At 38.3% G+C, this 19251-nt stretch overlaps 1 protein-coding gene across 1 annotated transcript; it reads left to right on the forward strand.

The window, feature by feature from the left end:
* The first annotated feature begins 253 nt into the window (after window positions 1-253).
* gabrg1 (gamma-aminobutyric acid type A receptor subunit gamma1) lies at window positions 254-7756 on the forward strand. Its single transcript, XM_056761418.1, has 9 exons — window positions 254-502; window positions 2147-2307; window positions 3080-3147; window positions 3337-3557; window positions 4268-4350; window positions 4798-4935; window positions 5009-5161; window positions 5275-5474; window positions 5807-7756. Exons 1-9 carry the CDS (start codon window positions 432-434, stop codon window positions 6095-6097), a joined length of 1386 nt encoding a protein of 461 aa, XP_056617396.1. The 5' UTR covers window positions 254-431; the 3' UTR covers window positions 6098-7756.
* The last annotated feature ends 11495 nt before the right edge of the window (window positions 7757-19251 follow it).

The raw sequence follows: 19251 nt of genomic DNA on the forward strand, positions 1-19251 counted from the left end.
TCAAAGAAATAAAGGTCTGGCAACAAGATACCATATTGAGACAAGTATGTTCACATCAAAATGTCGCACTCCCAATTCTCGATGAAGTTAAGGTTTCATACATCAATATTTGCGGTATAGTTCTCTAAAGCAGCTTTTTTCCCTACAGACAGTTTCTAGTAAGTCCCGGAGCTACGTGAGCGTCTCGCTCAGCAGAACCCCAGATGAACACAAGCGCTGCGAAATCCCCGCATTCACCATTCACACTCACACAGCGCGTCCGCTGCCTATAGGCTGCACATAAATGCACGTGTCCGGCACATCACTGGCAGCATACGCTGATGGTTTGGAAATACTGTAACACTTTCTTTTGAAGCGATTAGGTTTTAGTTTGGTCTCCGCGCTCTTGTTCTTTTGGAAGAGCGTTTGGTTTCACTGACAGCGTTCTCACGATGATTCAGCTGCATCGCCGCCGGAGAAAAGAGGCGCTGGTTTGGCTGTTGCCGGGTCTGCTTGGAGTCTGGTAAGTTTTCGCTTAAGAGAGAGAGAGAGATATAGAGAGAGAAAGAAACAAGGGGTGCAATCAATATGCCTAAAATAGCCCTTGACCCACCGCACACAGTTGGACAGTCGCAAAAAATCGTCGCGTTTCCATCACGCTTTTTCATCTTTCTGCTATATATTGAATTCGTGTAATTCATTTGAACTTTTTACATATGATAAAAATACATACTATTGTATAATTGACAGTTTGCCTTGGGCTTTCGATTGTGTTGCTGTTGTATTCTTGCTAATTTGGCGTGGACGCGCAATGTCAGTCTCCTGACAACCTGAGAATACTTTAGTCAGCAATAGCTCAGCAAACAGCACAACAAGCATCATGACTGACACACTATTAGATTTCTCCGTTGAAATGTTCACGGGGACTATATGCATAAGTTGCATTGACACTTGAATAGTTTGGTTGCCTTCAGCAGATTTTTGGCAGCTCACCCGAGGCGCGCGGCTTTGGGTTATGGGTTTTCGGAAAATGTGTAAGAGCTTCATAAAACAGACACACTAGGCTTACACGCTTTTGTTTTTCCGTATTGTCTCATACACACACAAAACGATTCGCAATGATTTTAAAAACGGCCTCATAGGAAATTCCGGCCAATACAACGATTTACATTTCTTACATAGAATAATTTCGTTTTTTGTCACGATTATCAAAAGCCTGTTACTCACAAAAGTCTGACATCTGTTGTGTCCAGACAACATGCAATGTGAAATACTGCATTTGAGGAACGCTAGAAATATCTGTGGACAGCCTGCTTTTGATTTCCTCAGCGCTTTAACTCCAGGGATCAATATCCTACACCCACCTGGGATCCTTCAATCCACAGGGATTATTTCCTTAAGCATTTGTATAGGCATACACAATATTAGCAGGTGTACATTTGATAAGATGCTGATGTAGCTGGCAACATCTAGTGTTTAAACAATTTTCAATCATCACAGATTTAACAGACATTCAATTTAAAGCTTCAGGATATTTCTCCAGCATGTCTTCATGAGAACACAAGATGATTATGACTATACTTTCACATATCAAGTGACATTAGGGGAGAATGAAAGATAAGTTTTTGATTGACATGAAGCAAGATACCAGCCTTATCCGTCACCTCTCTGATAAATAATGACAACTGATATGTCATTCTCATAACGCCCGAGAGAATATAACATTTTACACCATATATTGAGAGAGAGAGTGAGAGAGTTGCGGGTGATAATTTAAAGCCGTCACCTTCAGATGTTCCGACCCTCTGCTGCCAGAACACATCTTCATAAATCACTGCATTCTTTTATTAGAAGCTCCTCTTTGTATCTCCAGTGCTGCACTCATTTAAAAAACCCTTTCTATCTTTCTGTCACAAAGACCCCATACACTTACATTTACTGATGAATACTTTTATCACGTCTTCCTGTAAAACTAATCATACAAATTCTCTCTTTCTCCATCTGTCTAGCATAATTAAGTCACATTCTCTTTGAGTTGTAAGCCTATCATGAACTGTCTTCATCATGTAAGCTTCTACTTGTTAGCTTACTTTAAATATAAAATCACTTCATTATTTACCTTGTTTCTTTCTCTTTCTCCATATTGTGCATTTCTCTTTTATGACAGCATGTCATTTGGCGCAAGCAAAGCTGATGATGAAGATTATGAGGATGTCCCCATCAATAAAACTTGGGTTTTATCACCCAAGGTCTACAAAAGCGACGTCACCCTTATCCTAAATACATTACTGCAGGGTTATGACAACAAACTGAGACCAGATATCGGAGGCAAGTCATTCCTATTTTGAATAAGTGCGCATGCAAATAACCTTTATTTGAGAGCAGATAGTGAGTGAGCTTGCTTATGACCTTCACAAACCTGTGTGACAGGAAAACTGCAAAATGTTTATAATTCTAGAACATTCAGTTGAAACAGTCAGAAAACATTTCCAGTTATCATCACTTTTACACTTGGCCGTCAGCATTACTATTTTTATACGAATAGATTGTGCTGATGTTTCTCACACCAGAATTGTACACCGTGGGTCACTTTATTCTTAGTGCATCAATGTTGTGGAAGCTACGCGGTTCAGTTGTTTAAGAGGATTTATCACAGTGGTGTCTGGGTACAATAGACCCAAATCACTATCGATCTTACTTCTTTATTCTGTTTTTCATGTTGTTTGATAGAGAAGGGCGTGCAAGAAGAACTTGGTTAATCAGTTCGCAGACTGACTGATGAGGGTTTTCAACGTGAACTAGCAGTGTCGACGTTATTTATCGTGTCTTTGTGTCTGGATTTCTTGCAAACAGTAATATTATGGGAACACAGCAGGGGGAAGGATTTGGACAGCTTTGAGTAATTTGTGTGGCTGTAAAGTGGAATTGAATGGAACGGCAATATTTTCCACAATACGTGCTGAATACAAGCTGCAGTGTTTGATACAGTTTAAAAAAATTAATTTGTATTCTGATATCGTAATTAAAGTTGAATGTAAATATTGATTAATAATTATTGTAATTTGAAGCTGAAATTAAATGCACTTTACTTATTTTTTAGTGAGACCTACTGTGATTGAGACGGCTGTATATGTGAACAGTATTGGTCCTGTCGATCCCATCAATATGGTGAGGGAAAAACAAAAACGCATCACAGTCAAAGCAATACAGTAAATGGTAAATACAACAGACAACAGAAGTCTTCTTGTTTGGATTTATTCCATGACCTTCACGCCCACTTTCCTAACCTATTCACACATCATTTCTGCTATTGTCTGAGTACGCTTCACAGTTTTTCTAATGTTTTATCATTTGTAGGAGTACACCATAGACATCTTTTTTGCTCAGACATGGTACGACAGCAGACTCAAATTCAACAGCTCAATGAAACTCCTCATGCTCAACAGCAACATGGTGGGAAAAATTTGGATCCCGGACACATTTTTCCGCAACTCTCGCAAATCCGACGCCCACTGGATCACGACACCCAATCGGCTTCTGCGTCTCTGGAGCAACGGAAGAGTGATGTATACGCTGAGGTGTGTTTGTGGTAAACATTAAGAGCGGATCGAATGTTTTTTGTGTGTGGTAAAAGTATTCGTCCTTGTATTTCTGTCGTATACTGTAGCATTTGCTTTTGAAAAACTACACCGTCTGTTTGTTGCACTATGTTAGCCATTACATCTGATTCACATTTATTTATGTCAGCCATAAATAAATTAAAGGGACATTGCACCCAAAACAACAAATAAAGGATAATTACACTGAATTGTAATTTTTGGGTGAACTATCCCTTTAATTCAACCGAGGGTTTGAACTCCAATGTTTAACATATAAAGCCTTAAAGGGATAGTTCACCAGAAAATTAATATTCTGTCATCATAACTCACCCTCAGATTGTTCCAAACCTGCAGTAATTTCGTTGTTCTGCTAAACAAAAAGGAAGATTTGTGATAACCAAACAGATGTCATCCGCCATTGATTCCCATAGTATTTATTTTCCCTTCTATGGCAGTAAATGGTGGATGAGATCTGTCTGGTTTCTGAAATTCTTCAAAAAGTCTTCCCTCGTGTTTAGCAGAACTAGGACATTTATAAAGGTTTAGAACAACCTGAGAGTGATTGAAATGAGAGAATTTTCATTTTTGTGTCAACTATCCCTTTAACACAAACACTTACTCTAAAATGTAACTCTAAAAACGAAGTTTTTTGTTTGTTTTGCTATTGTCTATTATTCTGTTTCCGTCAGGTTGACTATTAATGCGGAATGCTACCTTAGGCTGCATAACTTTCCCATGGACAAACATTCGTGCCCACTGGCGTTTTCAAGCTGTAGGTGTTCAATTCTTATATCAATCTGTCACTCAGCCTCAGGCCTGCCCTTAAGTGCTGCCGGGCGATCAATTCCCATGCATTGCCTTTGTCAGCCAATCATGCATTGCCTGTATTGGCAAACCAAACCTGCACATTGAAGCAGGTCTGAACCAACTACCATCCTCAAACCTTGGAGTGAGTGCGGACAAAATACCATCCTTCATCCTACTCGAACGTCACCCTCTCATTTTCTCAATCTGTGTGTACCCTCCATCCCTTATTAGCTTCATAGCTCAGCTTCCTATTTTTCACCATCCACCCTGGGCAGTGTCAGTGGAAGGGCATGCCGCATTTTAGCCTAACAGGGTACAACTGTGTGAGTCTCACGCCATTCTGCCATCATTGCAGTTTTATGCGAAATGGCGGGTTGTGTCATCTGTTGAATGTGATTTTCCCAATTTACAGATGGGTATCCAAAGAATGAGATCCAGTATAGATGGCAGCGTCGTTCCGTTGAGGTCGCAGACCAACGGTACTGGCGACTTTACCAATTCGCCTTTGTGGGCCTCCGGAACACTTCTGGCATGGCACACACTCAGTCTGGTACGTAAAACACACGTTTACAAAGAACACCATGCCTGTTTAAACTAAGAGAGCCCATTTTTTGTTTATCTAGGGGAATATGTGGTTATGACCATTTCCTTTGACCTGAGCAGGAGAATGGGCTACTTCACCATCCAGACATACATCCCCTGCAGTATGATCGTAGTTCTGTCCTGGGTCTCTTTCTGGATCAACAAGGATGCTGTTCCAGCCAGAACATCATTAGGTATTTGACAAGTCTTGGAATAAATGCTAATCAATAGAAAGATGCATTTTTAACACAATTGCAAATTTTAGAAATGCTAAAATGCTGAAATGGTTGTCTTTTGACTGGCTTAGGGATCACAACTGTGCTTACCATGACAACGCTGAGCACCATATCGAGGAAGTCCTTGCCAAAGGTGTCTTATGTGACTGCCATGGATTTGTTCGTGTCGGTCTGCTTCATCTTCACCTTCGCTGCTCTTATGGAGTATGGGACTCTGCACTACTTCACAAGCAATCGGCAAAGCAAAAAGACCAAGTCGAGCCACGCACAGGTAACGTCAATGAAACGTACATTGATAAAAACAGCTCAGGTTAAAGGAATAGTTAACAAAACGAATTCTGTCGTCATTTATTCATCCTCTTGTTTTTTAAATGACTTACTTTTTTGTGGAACATAAAAGAAGGACTTTTGAGAAATGTTTCAGTGGTTTTGTGTCTATACAATGGGAGTAATGTTTGGCTCTGGCATCTTCAAAACATTTTCTTTTGTGTTCTGCTGACAAAGTCATAGGGAACTACCCCTTTAACAGACATCAGGTTTTATTCTTGTTTGCAATTAAACCAAGTGCGTCGTTCATTGGTGACCTCCCGTTCCTCTGTGCAGAAACCCAGCACGGTTAACATCAGACCCGGGACATCCTTGCTTCAGATCAACAACATTGCTCCTTACCACGAGGACGATGATTACGCCTATGAATGTTTGGACGGAAAAGACTGCACCAGTTTCTTCTGCTGTTTCGACGATTGTCGCACGGGAGCCTGGCGTGAAAACAGAATGCACGTTCACGTGTCCAAAATCGACACTTATTCCCGAATATTCTTCCCTACCGCCTTTGGCCTATTCAACCTCGTCTACTGGATTGGGTATCTGTATCTTAAAGATATTGGGCAATAAGAGAGGAACTCGGTTCCAGTACTAAATTTTGCAAATCATTTGTAAATTTTCCACCAGCTCAATCCGACAGCGTAAGTCAATGAGAGAGGGGGATGCAATGTTAAGAGGTATTGATGTGTCTTTTATTGTGTATGGGATCTGGATTGGAACAGTATTTGAATTGCCAAGTGAACATTCCCAGCAATATCAGTTTTAAAACAAGGAAACGCTAAACAATATGATGGGCCATTTTCAGACTTCTACATACGGTGCAGTTCACATACATAGTCCATACGCTTAATTGAAAATTTTATTTATAGCAGCAGTTTAGTGTTGCTTGCTAAGATCAGTGCTTAGAATCGTTTTTTTCTAATGGAAATAAAATGATTTTTGCAAAGAAAAACATGATGGTAGCATGAGGACAAACCTACGATAATAACATTGACCTTACTTGTGTTCAGTTCAAAACCACACAAACCGAAGGATGCGTCTGGATGTTACATGAATAGACTTGCGCTCAAGAAATACCCAGAAGCCATTTACTTGGAATTAGCCACTAATGATACTGTGAAAATATTCTTGACTTGAAATCTGCAATAGCTCACACAAAGAAATGTCCGACATAAAAGGGCTCCAAATGAGCATGTGTACATTTTTATATATGGAAAAATAAGGATAGAATAGCCTTTACCATTCACAACTGTTTAGTGCGAGTAGCCTCCTCATTACATGCCTCTATATTCCAGACAGCATTTTATCTCTCTTCGCAAATGGTTAGATTTCTGCGAGCTTCACGTTAGTGTAATTGCATGACTCATCTTAGCTCCCAAGGCTAATCGATCCTTGTATGGAAGCCGGGCAGAAAATCAGGTTGTAGAAGGTAGAAGCTCTGTACACAGATCCACCACCCACAGTATATAAAGAAACATAACATGCATTTGACCATATAATCTTCTTCAGCATAGATGCCTTCTCTACAGCACAGCACTAATTTAAATTCAAGAGGCAATTTGTTCTGCGTGTTTAGAATTACTTGAATAATCTGACATGAAAGCCCTGGCGCATGCACAGATGAATAGTAAACCGTAGTTGACGCGTGCGCGAGGGAAGGTGAGATGTCTGGACCCGGCTCTCCAAACATCATTGCACAAAATATACAAGTGTTTTCTCCTGTTGAGCTTTCAGCTGTCGCTTGTTTGTTTCATTTAAACGCTTACATGTGGTGTGTCTTTTGCTGGATGTTATATTGGGCCTACTTGCCCTGCTCTGTTGTGGTACTGTTCATAACTCTGTGTTGTCCCCTGTTGCTAATTTATCAAAATACGGTTGTCTTTCTTCTAAAAGCTTCATAGCTCATGTAAGAAAAGCCATTAATAGCTGAAACAATAAAAATTGAGAAATCTATTTATATTTTTGTACATAAATAGATTGCTACAACAAGAATATGTATGAAACACCATAGGTTTCCGACTGTTATTTTTTTTTCAGGAACACAAAGCAGTGACCATCGCTTGAGCATGTGCGTCTGTGAGTGTATTTTCGAAGCAGCATATTTCTATATGCATCTCTGTATGTATATACGCCATAAACACATCTCTGTCTGCTTTGCATTGTAATAGCTTTATGTTGTGGTGTTATTGCCATGTCTTGCGTCACTGCTTACAATCATGACTTCATGTGTTTTTGTAGCTCTGAACACTGTGAGTAATACAACAGTGCCTTCACAACATGATGAATAAAGTTCTACGCTGTCAGTCTCTCGCTGATTCCACGTTTTATCCAAATCCCAAAGCGTCATGAGAAGAGATGAATGTGTTTTTCCTCAGGCGGCTGCTTTTGTAATATTGCTTTGTTAATGCCGCAATTAGTTTTGTAATCATTGCTGCAAATGAACGGGCAACTTTAATCATTCTTTTCATGAGCATAAATTCATTTTCAGAAATGTATCCATCTTAATTGTTATCTCACACATGAGTGAGAGGAGATGAGATTCTCTGATAACGCATCAATTACACACTTCATTTGTGAAACATCATGCAAGTCCGTAATTGATTTAAAGGAGTTCGACTCAAAATTGAAATTCTGTCATTATTTACCCTCGGGTCGTTCAAAACAAATGACCTTCTGTTTTTAATGGAACACCAAAGTATGAGCGAAACAAGACCTTTAATAAGAAACACCAGGACTAAACCTTTTTCTTATTCTTTTTTCAAGTGATAGTTCACCCAAAAATGAAAATTCTGTCATTATTTACTCACCCTCTTGACATTTTAAACCTGTGTGACCTTCCTTCTTTTGCAGAACACAAAAGATGATATTTTTTCTAGAATGTTTTTAATCGGTACCCATGATGAATTGGTGAATCCATCAATAAGTGAATATTTACTGCCGTTGTTTGGTTACAAACATTCTTCAAAATATCTTCTTTTGTGTTCTGTAGAAGAAAGAAAGACACAAAGGTTTGAAATGACAAGAGAGTAAGTAAATGATGACAGAATTTTCACTTAAAGGTAACTAAATGTAAATTGCATTATTGAATCAATGACCAGTCAAGCTCCATTTATGGAAACGGTATTGAGAAGAGTGACCAGAATCCTAGAAGAAAGTCAAACAAGTTTAGCGCGAAATGAGGGTATATAAGTACAGACAGAATTTTCATTTTTGCATTATATCTTTAAATTGTCAAGAACATAAATAGATATTTTTAATTTAGAAACAACGGTTCTTTAAAGGTTCTTTATCAGGCTGTATGGTTATGTACAAACATGAGATGCAACAGTATATCGGACAGTAATCAGTATCGGTCGATAAAAGCAAGTTCACACTATGCTATCGGCCGATAGTTTAAAAACAGACAATGATCAGGGCCGATGCGTCCCGACAATCAAAAATGAACAGACATGAAATAAATTTGTGCACTCTGTGTTAAGAAACATCACCAGTTTGATGTTCAATATTAATAGTCATAATATTAAAGCAATAAGCCCCAAGAAGCAGTGGGTTACAGCACATTTTATAATGCACTTAAAATGGTTACTCCATACGCTTGGCAAGGTTTCATAAAATAAAGTAAATAAAATGATATTTAGGCTATGTGGTGCGGTCAGCCTTTATATATCAGGGTATTTTATAACGGCTAATAACTCCGCTCAGCCAATCAGAATCAATGACCAGAACTGACCATTTAATAATAATTAATAAGATTAATAACGAAGTTAATAAATAATTTAATTGTCAGAATCGGTATTGGCAGATATCACTCTGAATAATCGGTTATCAATATCGGTGGAGTAACTTGGTGCATCTTTACTAAAAGCATTTAACATAAACCTTTCTGCACAAAAGATTCTTTGTCATGGAAAAAAGTCCTGCATAGGTAAGAAAAAAGTGGTTCATGAGTCAAACTTAATTTTTGGGTGACCAAAAATACTTCTTCTATGGCATTTCTAACCATTTAGCACCTTTAGCTTTAAAAGTGCACACATTTGCCATCATGTGTCTATAAGACACATCTCATGTAATTCCTACTTGTTAAACTGCTACAAATATCCCTTATTTGTAAACGATCCCATCCGTCTTGTCTCTCTTGCCTCCTTAAGTTAACTCCCCTCCTGACAGTTTAAACACACTCTATATTCATTCTCTTCTCAGGTAGCCATTACAGGCCTATGTGATTATCATCTGTAAAATGAGCACTGCTGTTTAATTGTATGGGAGGAGGAGAATAATGGCCTGTCGTTATGTAGCTGCGAGGATACACAGTGGGCAAAAGACTGAAGAGACAATAGATAGAGAACTTTGGAGTTTGAGACAACAAACACGGTTAGGCAGGACTCTTTATGCTCCACTAAGTACAATTCTTATCAGTTCTACTGCAGCAGGTTTATGTTATAGTGCTGCTGTGTGAGCAATTGTTCTGTAGGCTCTCACAGCATTGAATATTTGACTGTTTTATTTAAATCTCAATTACTTATTGTTGGTCTATTCATAACTGAGAACAAGATTAAATACAAACAGGCCCTTGTATTTAGATATTTTAAAGACGCACCATCAAGTTCCAAATCTGTATACAGATTTGCTTGAAATCAAACAGTTCTTGGACCCAACTGACTAGGAAAATTGCTTTATACATTTCTTTGTTTTGTTAAAAACAAAAGAAGATATTTTGAAGAATGTAGCCAAGCAAACAGTTCCAGTGCACTTTTGACTTTTTCGTTTTCAAACAATTTTTCCTTCTATGGTATATTCAAAGAAATGCATAAGGACGGAAGAAAAGGCTTTGTATTCCATTTGAGTGCGATTTTTACACCAGAACATTCACAAATCAATTTCTCCCTGCAGGGACAAGAGCAGTTAAAGCACAATGACATCACCTAAAAGGAGATGTTGTTCGGTACACACTGCAGATGTTCATCTACTGAATGTTTCATGATTAAATCTGTCCTCTACCCTGTTAAAAGCAGGTGTTTGGGTTTTTTTCATACGTGAGGACATCTGATGTCTTAACCCAAGCTAATCCTCACCAATATTTCATTAAGAAAACACAAATTAAAAATAGTTTTAGCATTTAAACAGATTGGACAATTAGAAACAATATAAATGTGGAGGTTCCTGATAAGGCCCTGGGGGTCTGTTTAATTTCTGCTGTAATAACTTTGGACTTCAAACCACACACATATCACAGCGACACCAAGAATATCAGAGACCAGTCGAAATAATGTTAGACTATAAAAACCCTTTTAGCCCTGCATATTAAATCTAACTGGCATTTACCACTATCACAAACCACAACATTCAAATGATGAATCCCGCATGATGAATGAAGCTTAGTTTGGCTGAACTCCCTTGCGCACTGTGCACCGTAGGTGGGCTTCCCTTTCCACTTTATTCATTTAATCCTTTTGAAGACAGTACAGAGAAATGCTTGATGAGACAGAAAGGAAATAGTGCCATTTGGAAAGTCGTGACAGCAGTTTAGATAAGCAAAGCAATACCAACTAATGAAGAAATGGATGAGTGAGAAGTTATTTAGGGAATAACTAATCACGCCGTGCCACAACCAGTTTTAATGACAGAATTAATCTCGCTGTAATTCAACAAAACCCAAGCTGATTTTTTCAAGGTTACACATCTGAAAATATTTTCTGGGCAAATGCATATACACAAATAAATAAAAGTCACCCTTTTATTTAACATATGAATGGTGTAAAGCGCATTTGGTAAAGGAGCAACTGGATCTCACTTTAGTGAAAACAGGTAAGAACTTCACCAGTGTAGTAAAGGTGATATGTGATCTGTGAGATGTTTTTCTAGCACAGGTTATAAAACACACAAAAAGGCCTGTTATCACTTTAATGAAAGAATGATATAATGCCACAAATCTTTATTGCAATAGTTAGAAAAAAAGCTGCTAGTTTGTAGTGTGGCTGTACAGATAATGCAATATGCCATTGGCATTATTTGTTTAAGAAGTTAATAAAAACAACAATTTAAATCTCTACAGGAGTAAAAATATAAATAAACAAATATATTTTGTGCTTCTAGTTATTACGCCAGAGAATCACAATGAAAAATCACAGATACTGGTTGGTAAGACATTTGACTTTGCAGAAACAAGATTTCTCACTGAAATGAGATAATATAATGGCATTTGCTAAAAGGAGAGATGAATTAAAATCACAATTTTAACCCGAGCTTTTGTTATATAAGAGAGAATTGTATTCACGCGAACATCATAAGTGTCAGAACTAAAAACGCCTTTGTTACTGAGATTACATCTGTTATTGACACCAGGCCAGCAAACCTCACGTTCTGGAACGCACCTATCTATGACGACATTGATAGGTTGAACACTGCCTCCACAGAAAAATATCAACGACTACTTCTCAAGCCCCGCCCACTGGTTCGCGCATGACAATTCTGAAGTGGCGTGGAACTAGATAGAGTGAGCAAACTAAACAAACATGCCGTTAAAGATCAATATTGTGCCACCTCTGGTTGTGGAAGAACACAGACAATGCATAACCTTCCTTCGGATTCCGATAATGCGGGGTTAAAGTTTATTTTTAAAGAAAATTTGGGAAATTGGGAAAAACATAAAGCGTTTGTTCGTTTCATTTCTCTGAGAATTCCTTCTTGCACAAGGCAGAGATCGACACTGGATTTGTGGGATGACAAAAGTTTTAAAGCAGTGCTGTGTCGTGAATATTGGATCCGATAGGAATGGCGCAGCAATCTTATGTGAGTAAAACATTTTTGTACTATGCGTCACTATGCTTTGTTATAGATCGCTTGTTGTGCCCTGAGCACTATCACACGAGATTAGTATTACCTGGGGACGTCTAGTCATTTGTTATACTTGCAGAGGTTGTCTGTGATCTTAAACTCGTGCGAAATGGCATCTCTGTGATTTGGTGGGCTCATATATAATTTTTCTAGTTTTTATCCAATAATGGAGGCTGAATTGAAGTGTTTTGGTATATTTCGGGTGCTGGGTGATATCCATAAGTTACCGGGAGTCTCCCGTTTGTTTATTTATCATGGAAACTCTTGTATTTCAGACCGGAGATTGCGGTGATCTTTTGTCCGGTTCGGGATCATGGGTCTCAAATGCTGACATGCACGGTCATATATCATTAAATGCAATACAACTATAGGCTATACAAACTATACGCAAATCCATGCCATCACATCCGGGAAATAAGTCAGTAAATTTGTGTAAAATCATTTCGTGCGATTGTGTCACATTAAATACTGATGTGGGGATGTCATTATCGCAGGAGGTCTCCAGATAATACTAATGCCGTGCGAAAACTGTGAATGGTGCTAATGTGTAACTTAACATTACGTCTCTAACCATATTCACAGAAGGCTTCAGTTTGTAGAGCTGGTCTCAAAACCCATGTAGAAAATAGCCTATTACTTCTTGATTTTGATGTTTTTGAATTTAAAAACCACTCAAACATCATAAGTAGACCTCATACAACAATTTAAAACAAAAAACAAGGACACTTTGTAGGCCCTTAAGTCACAAGCTTTTCAGTCTAAATCAATCTGACTAGACTACAAACATTTTTCTTCAAAAATGCAGAGATTAAATTTTGGAACACAATCGGATGGCATTTTGATCACACTTTTTCGTATGTTTCTATTAATTATACATTTGTGTACAATTCACATTGTGTGAAGTCCTATGAAAGTGCCACCTTGTAGTTCCGTTTCCTGTGACATCAGGATGTCTATTCACATCAGTGATATAGTTCTCTTAAACTGCATGTCACTGTGTGTGTCAACAAAAAAACATCCAAAATAGTGTTACAGAACCGTCAACTTCCTTAAGTTCCCTGAGCTATGAAAGCGCAACATCTGAGCAATCCAATTTTCCTCCTTTGCTTAAACTGAACATAATGAATATCTCCATGCACAAAGCTATCATTCAGCTGACTAGGCAGAATTTAAGTTGTTTGGCTGAAGTTGATCCAAAATGTGTGGCTGAAGTTGATTCAAGTTGAATCAAAGTATACACTGCACACTCATTTTCACGATCACACTCGTGCCAGCTCTCATCTGAACACAGACGCTTGGAGAGTCATTACAGCCATCTTCATTATTCTCTGACCCCCAGACAACTCCTGAATAACTCTCCATTTGTCACTTTCAATCTCATCTTATAACTCAATAGTATCTCAATTGTCATCTATCTACATACTGTGTATTGGCGTGCAGTGAGGGCTCACCTGAAGCTATGCGTGTGTGTTTTGTAAAGCACTTTAGAAAAGCGTTGGAGTTAAGAGAGAGACTTTCATGTTTCCAGTCCATTATGGTAATGTCAACCTGTCATCGCTGTATTTCCAACAGGCAGCCAAATGATAATAAAGTCCACTCTGATTTATTACATGTGAGCAGGAGTGATGTGTGTGTGTTAATGTGCGTGTAGAAGATGAAAGGTGTCAAGAGATAAATACAATGTTTAGATACAGAGACCAGTCAATGTCGTGAGACAGAGACAATGGGGTTTCACAGGAAAAAGCCTTTTGTCGATGTTGTGCAGGAAAAATTAACACGGGTGTGCTTCTTTAACATTTTAATACATAGTTACATCATTTACATTATTACAGGATTGCACATATTTAGAAAGAAATGTATTGTACAATGCAATGTAAGTCGCTTTGGATAAAGGCGTCTGCCAAATGCATAAATGTAAAAATGTGACATATTAATAATAATAATCTAAACTAACGGTTATATAGTTCATTCAGAGGTTATGTGGATTATCATTTTATGTTTGCTTCATCCATATCTGACAGAATCTGTCTCAATACTTTCAGTTATTTCATTTTGATTTTCTCGATCAGTAAATGAATGCAAAGCGTTTGAAAGGGATAGACTCATTATTCCAGACTGCACCTTTGGCACCGCTTTTGTTTACCCTGAAAAATGTAAGGCAGCTACTTAATTTTAGATTTCAATTTTAGTGGGTGGGATGTGGATTAAAACTGAAAAACGTGAGTGGTGAAGATTCATTGCTGCGCACAGAGATCAGGGCAGTTTTTAGTCTGCACATAAAGTTTTACGTCAAAGCCCCTTAGGTCAGAAAATCTCGACCACGTTCATAAATCTTTCCAGGGTTCATCCAAGGCACCTCCACACACAGACTCAATACAGACCTTTAATTATTAATACTTACAGCTCTCAACCAGAACCAATTCATAGCAGAGGTAGTGTGTGTGTGTGTGTGTGTGTGAATATATATATATATATATATATATATATGTGTGTGTGTTTGTGTGCGTGCGTGCACATGCATGTTTATGTGTGTTCATGTGAGGGTCACCATGGCGGCATATGAATACTGCATGAGAAAGGCCTTTAAAAATGAATCCAATTCAGACAGATGGAGTCCTCTCTAGTCATTCATCTAAGGTCCATTTATCACCTCACTGCTTTTAGAACGGCAGGAAAGGGGCAGAAAAATGGAGAGAGAAAGAACGGAGGGGCGGTTCAGATGGTGACTAAACTCATATACACATCTGATTTACAAACCTTTTGAATTACAAATCTCAAAAAAGAAAAGTGTGATAGATTTTTCTTCTGTTGTATAATAAAACTTGAAAATTAGCAGTTTGCTATGTGAACGTTTGGTATTTAAAACCATCAGCTGTCGGCTGGCCTCCCACCTGTAATTACACAGTAAGTGGGTGGAATGAATCTCATTTGTATACACGTGTACTATCTCGCGCATAGAGCTAACACAATTTCACAGTAAAGATTGCTGCATAGAAGAAGAATAGTGTGGATGTCAGGGACTATTGATGCTTTCACTGTTGACATTTCAATAAAATACACTACAACTAACAGAATCGGGGAAAATGTGGAAAAATGTCTTCAGGTTAGAATACGATCGCATCATCTTAACTGTAACACAATAAAAAAAATCCAGTTTGATTGATTTGATTTCTTGTCTCGGTTTCTCTACACATGGCTGGATATCCTAGCGGTTCTTTATAGTCTAGTCTTATCTCATCTCTTGCTATCATTTCTGGTACTCGTCTGGCAGATCTAAAAAACAGAATCAGAGCTTCCTTTAGAATTCACGGGGGACTCGCAGCTTGTGATGATGTTCTGATGTTGCCATGGTGATCTCAGACTCTGAGATCAAAGGTTTTATGTGCCAAACGGTCAAAATAAGCTACGATTTTTTTAAGCCGTCTCTAAACCCAGCACACCCAGACACATCTCAGGGGACCAAGGGTCAATAATCACTTCACCGAGAGATGTCCTGGAGGTCAGGTCACAGAAGCCACCATGTTGCGTGAGGTCAAATACTGATGAAAGCAACAGTATAGATTGAAGCATACAATGTATCCGTCAATAAGTTAATTGCAGAAAAGAGAGTGCAGAAATATAAATGAGAGGAAAGGGAGACAAAGGATGGTTGCAAGAGAGGAGAAACTCTCTCTCTGGTCTTGTTTAGAATGTCTCAGTGCCGGCCATTAGGGGGTTGTTCTTATGACATTTTGAATCTTATGCCGCTGGAAGGACTATGAAATCATTCCTAATTTATTCACTACCATTTAGTACCCTAGTGTATCTGAAAACAATTCAGATAAAACAGATCTGGCAGAACAGTATGTGCAATGTACAAAATAAAATATACTTTAGCTCCCCACTGTACAGTGCAGTACTCACAACTATAGGTTTACTGAGATGACAAATAATAATAATACTATCAAAGCTTATGTATTTTTTATGAGTAAATTAAGGGCCGTTCACGTTGTAATGATAACGTTAAAGGTGGGATATCCGATTTCTCTCAGCCGAACAGACACACCCCTACCCCCATCTTTCGCTTTCGTCAGCGCTCGGCTCGACTAATGTCCATCTGCCTGTGCACCTTACTGCTGATTGGCTACAAGGTTGTTTTGGTACTCGGCCCGACTTTGTCTAAACAAGCGTAGTTAGGAAATTGGACACCCCGCCTTTAACTGTAACTATAAATATATTTGCATCAGTGGCAATATCCCAACAATATCACTCCCTGTATCTTTATCTTTATAGTTGTGATGTGAACCCAGCTATTTTAAATTAAAAACGTTATTTTTTATAGTTATAGTTATCGCTATAATGTGAATGGCCCTTAACTATGGCTCTCCTTGTCAGCAAATTTAGATCAAATTTTGTCGGTTAATGGAAAGATTATGTATGTACAGTATAATTAAAGAAGCCTCATTATCCAATGATATATCACCACTCTCCTCACAGTGTATGTGTAGAGATAACACTTCATTTGAAACCTTCCTGTAGCAGCTGCTCCAAACAACGCTAATGAAACCACTTAAATGCATGTCATCACCCGAAAACACACGCATCAGGTCGGAATCCACGAATGACTTCATTCTTCAGCTTACTCTCCACTCCCAATATGAAGGTCACTTGCTGATTTAGTTTCAGACACTTGACCCCTCTTGGCCTCAAACTGGAACAATTTCTGTGATTTAGAGAGAACCTTCTGGCACAGCCTGGGTTAAGTTCTGAGAATAATTTTATTTCTCAGATTTTATAGTTAGTGAATGTGAATTGGTGCAGACAATAGCTGCACTGTATTGTACAAAAGGTCAGAGGAGGAACTGCTTTTGTCCGCTTAAAAACAGCATCAGATCGTGATTCAACAGAGTAAATGAGCAGTGATGTGCTCGACGGCTAAAGGGTGTGAATCTGGGAGACTGACAGGTGATTTTATTTTAGTGCTTGGGTCATTGATTTGGGGCGACAATTAATTGGTGCCGTCCAATTCCATGACTCAAATGACACATGGGGTATATCCTACAGCAGTATATGCAGTGTGTTTATTTTGTGTACTGTGTGTGTGTCTAAATTTTTTTAGACAGACTGACAGTTCAGTTATTGGTTAGTCAAATAAATGCAGAACAGGTATGTTTTGAGCAGTTTGTTTTTATTATATTAACATATTTACAGTTTTTGGCCTTTGGAACTGACATTTTGGGAGTCATGGTGATCAGAACGTCTTTATGAGTCATACAGTGTCCTCAAATATTCCTGGGTCAATCGATCACACCACACACACTCCCTATGGCCAAATGAGAACATATCTTAGAGTAAACTGTGAAAACCCATGAAGATTATTCTGACAATTTCTTTTGTTGAATAAAATCTTGATTTTTGAATCCTAATCCAGTGTGATGGCTATTGAGTATTATTTGTTTTCCCATATTCAAACTAGACGTGTCATTTTACAAAAAACAATTGACTGATAGAGGCAATGCAAAGACATCACATGTGTGTAGCTCGAGATAAAAAATGCACTGGTATATTTTAAAAGTCCAGTCAGTGAAATTTAGCGGTATTCAAACTGTGAGGTTGCAAAATGCAACCAACGCCTCACTCCCCCTTCCTCACTTTCCAAGCACTACGGAGGCTGACACAGGACTAAGATCGTCATGTATTCATTTCATTGCCGAAGAAGAGTTTCTCCGTTTAGGGATACTGTAAAACCAACACGGTGAATTTCATGCAAGGAGACCCGCTGTGTATGTAGATAGAAATAGCTCATTCTACAGTAATAAAAAAACTCATTATTATGTAAGGTCTTTATATACAATGTAAATCACTCAAAAAAGTACAATAACTACAAAAAAGAAACAATGAAGCCCTGTTACAAGTCCGAAAACTTATTGTACTAAAAACGGTACGAATGGGAATGAACAAACTCATTACCCACCTCGTTGAAGTTATAAATTGTTTGACATTGTCCGTGAATCATATTAGAGAGTAATATTGGACATTAAGGGTAAATAATGTTTATAACACACAGCTGTCGTGTCTCTTCAAAAGAACTAACAATAAGGTTGAATGGGCTACTTTGATGGTGCTTTTGCAACCTTTTAGAAGCCGTGCTCTAGTTGGCTTACATTGTCATTGTTGTATAATGGTTCTTAGAAAAACTGTGCTCTGGTTCCAAGAACTGCACAAATTTGCTCTGTGTCTACCAGTGACCAAACATTAAAGGTCAGACTGACCAGACAATCGATCTAAAAAAAACTTGCACTGCATCCAACCTGATGAAAATTATCATGAGAATTCGTTACTGTTTCACGAGGTGGCTAATTTGAATGAATTAACATGTTGTGAATCTTATACACACATATTACTATAAAAAGCAAAACTGAATCCCCTTCCCTAACCCCGCCCCTAAACCTCACATCAGTGGCGCGAAAGCAAACGGAACTAAAATGTACAAATGAGATGTACGAATTCAAACAAATTAGCCCAAAGTAGTCACCTTGTAAAATAGTTGCATTTCTGCAGTCAGATTGTGTTGCTTTATCACAGGTGCCTATGACCTTCTAACACACATAACTGTGTTTCAGCGTTTAGGATGTCATACCACTCTCTCTTATGTGAGGGGAAGAGAATATTTAACAGATAAACTTCAGAGTGATAAAAATGCCTGGACACGTACATTAAAATGACTGGCGGAGTGTGAACACATACTGTACACAAACTTTGAACATTTTTGCTCCTGCTCATTGTCCCATGAGATGGACTCTGTAGTTGATAACAGGTACAGATGGCCACGGTCAAGACTACTGATAAAGTAAAGAACCGTTCAAGAACCGTTTCACATTGCATGACACACAGACACGAATAGTCTTCTG

This window comes from Triplophysa dalaica, chromosome 11 (assembly GCF_015846415.1).
Source record: "Triplophysa dalaica isolate WHDGS20190420 chromosome 11, ASM1584641v1, whole genome shotgun sequence".
Classification (NCBI taxonomy): Eukaryota; Metazoa; Chordata; class Actinopteri; order Cypriniformes; family Nemacheilidae; genus Triplophysa; species Triplophysa dalaica.

Bases quoted from the DNA above. Each gene is read 5' to 3' on its own strand.
- gabrg1 (XM_056761418.1), top strand. From the start codon at position 432: ATGATTCAGCTGCATCGCCGCCGGAGAAAAGAGGCGCTGGTTTGGCTG. The intron at 3,558-4,267 runs GTGTGTTTGTGG...TGTTTCCGTCAG, and splicing joins AGAGTGATGTATACGCTGAG to GTTGACTATTAATGCGGAAT. The intron at 5,162-5,274 runs GTATTTGACAAG...TGACTGGCTTAG, and splicing joins TCCAGCCAGAACATCATTAG to GGATCACAACTGTGCTTACC.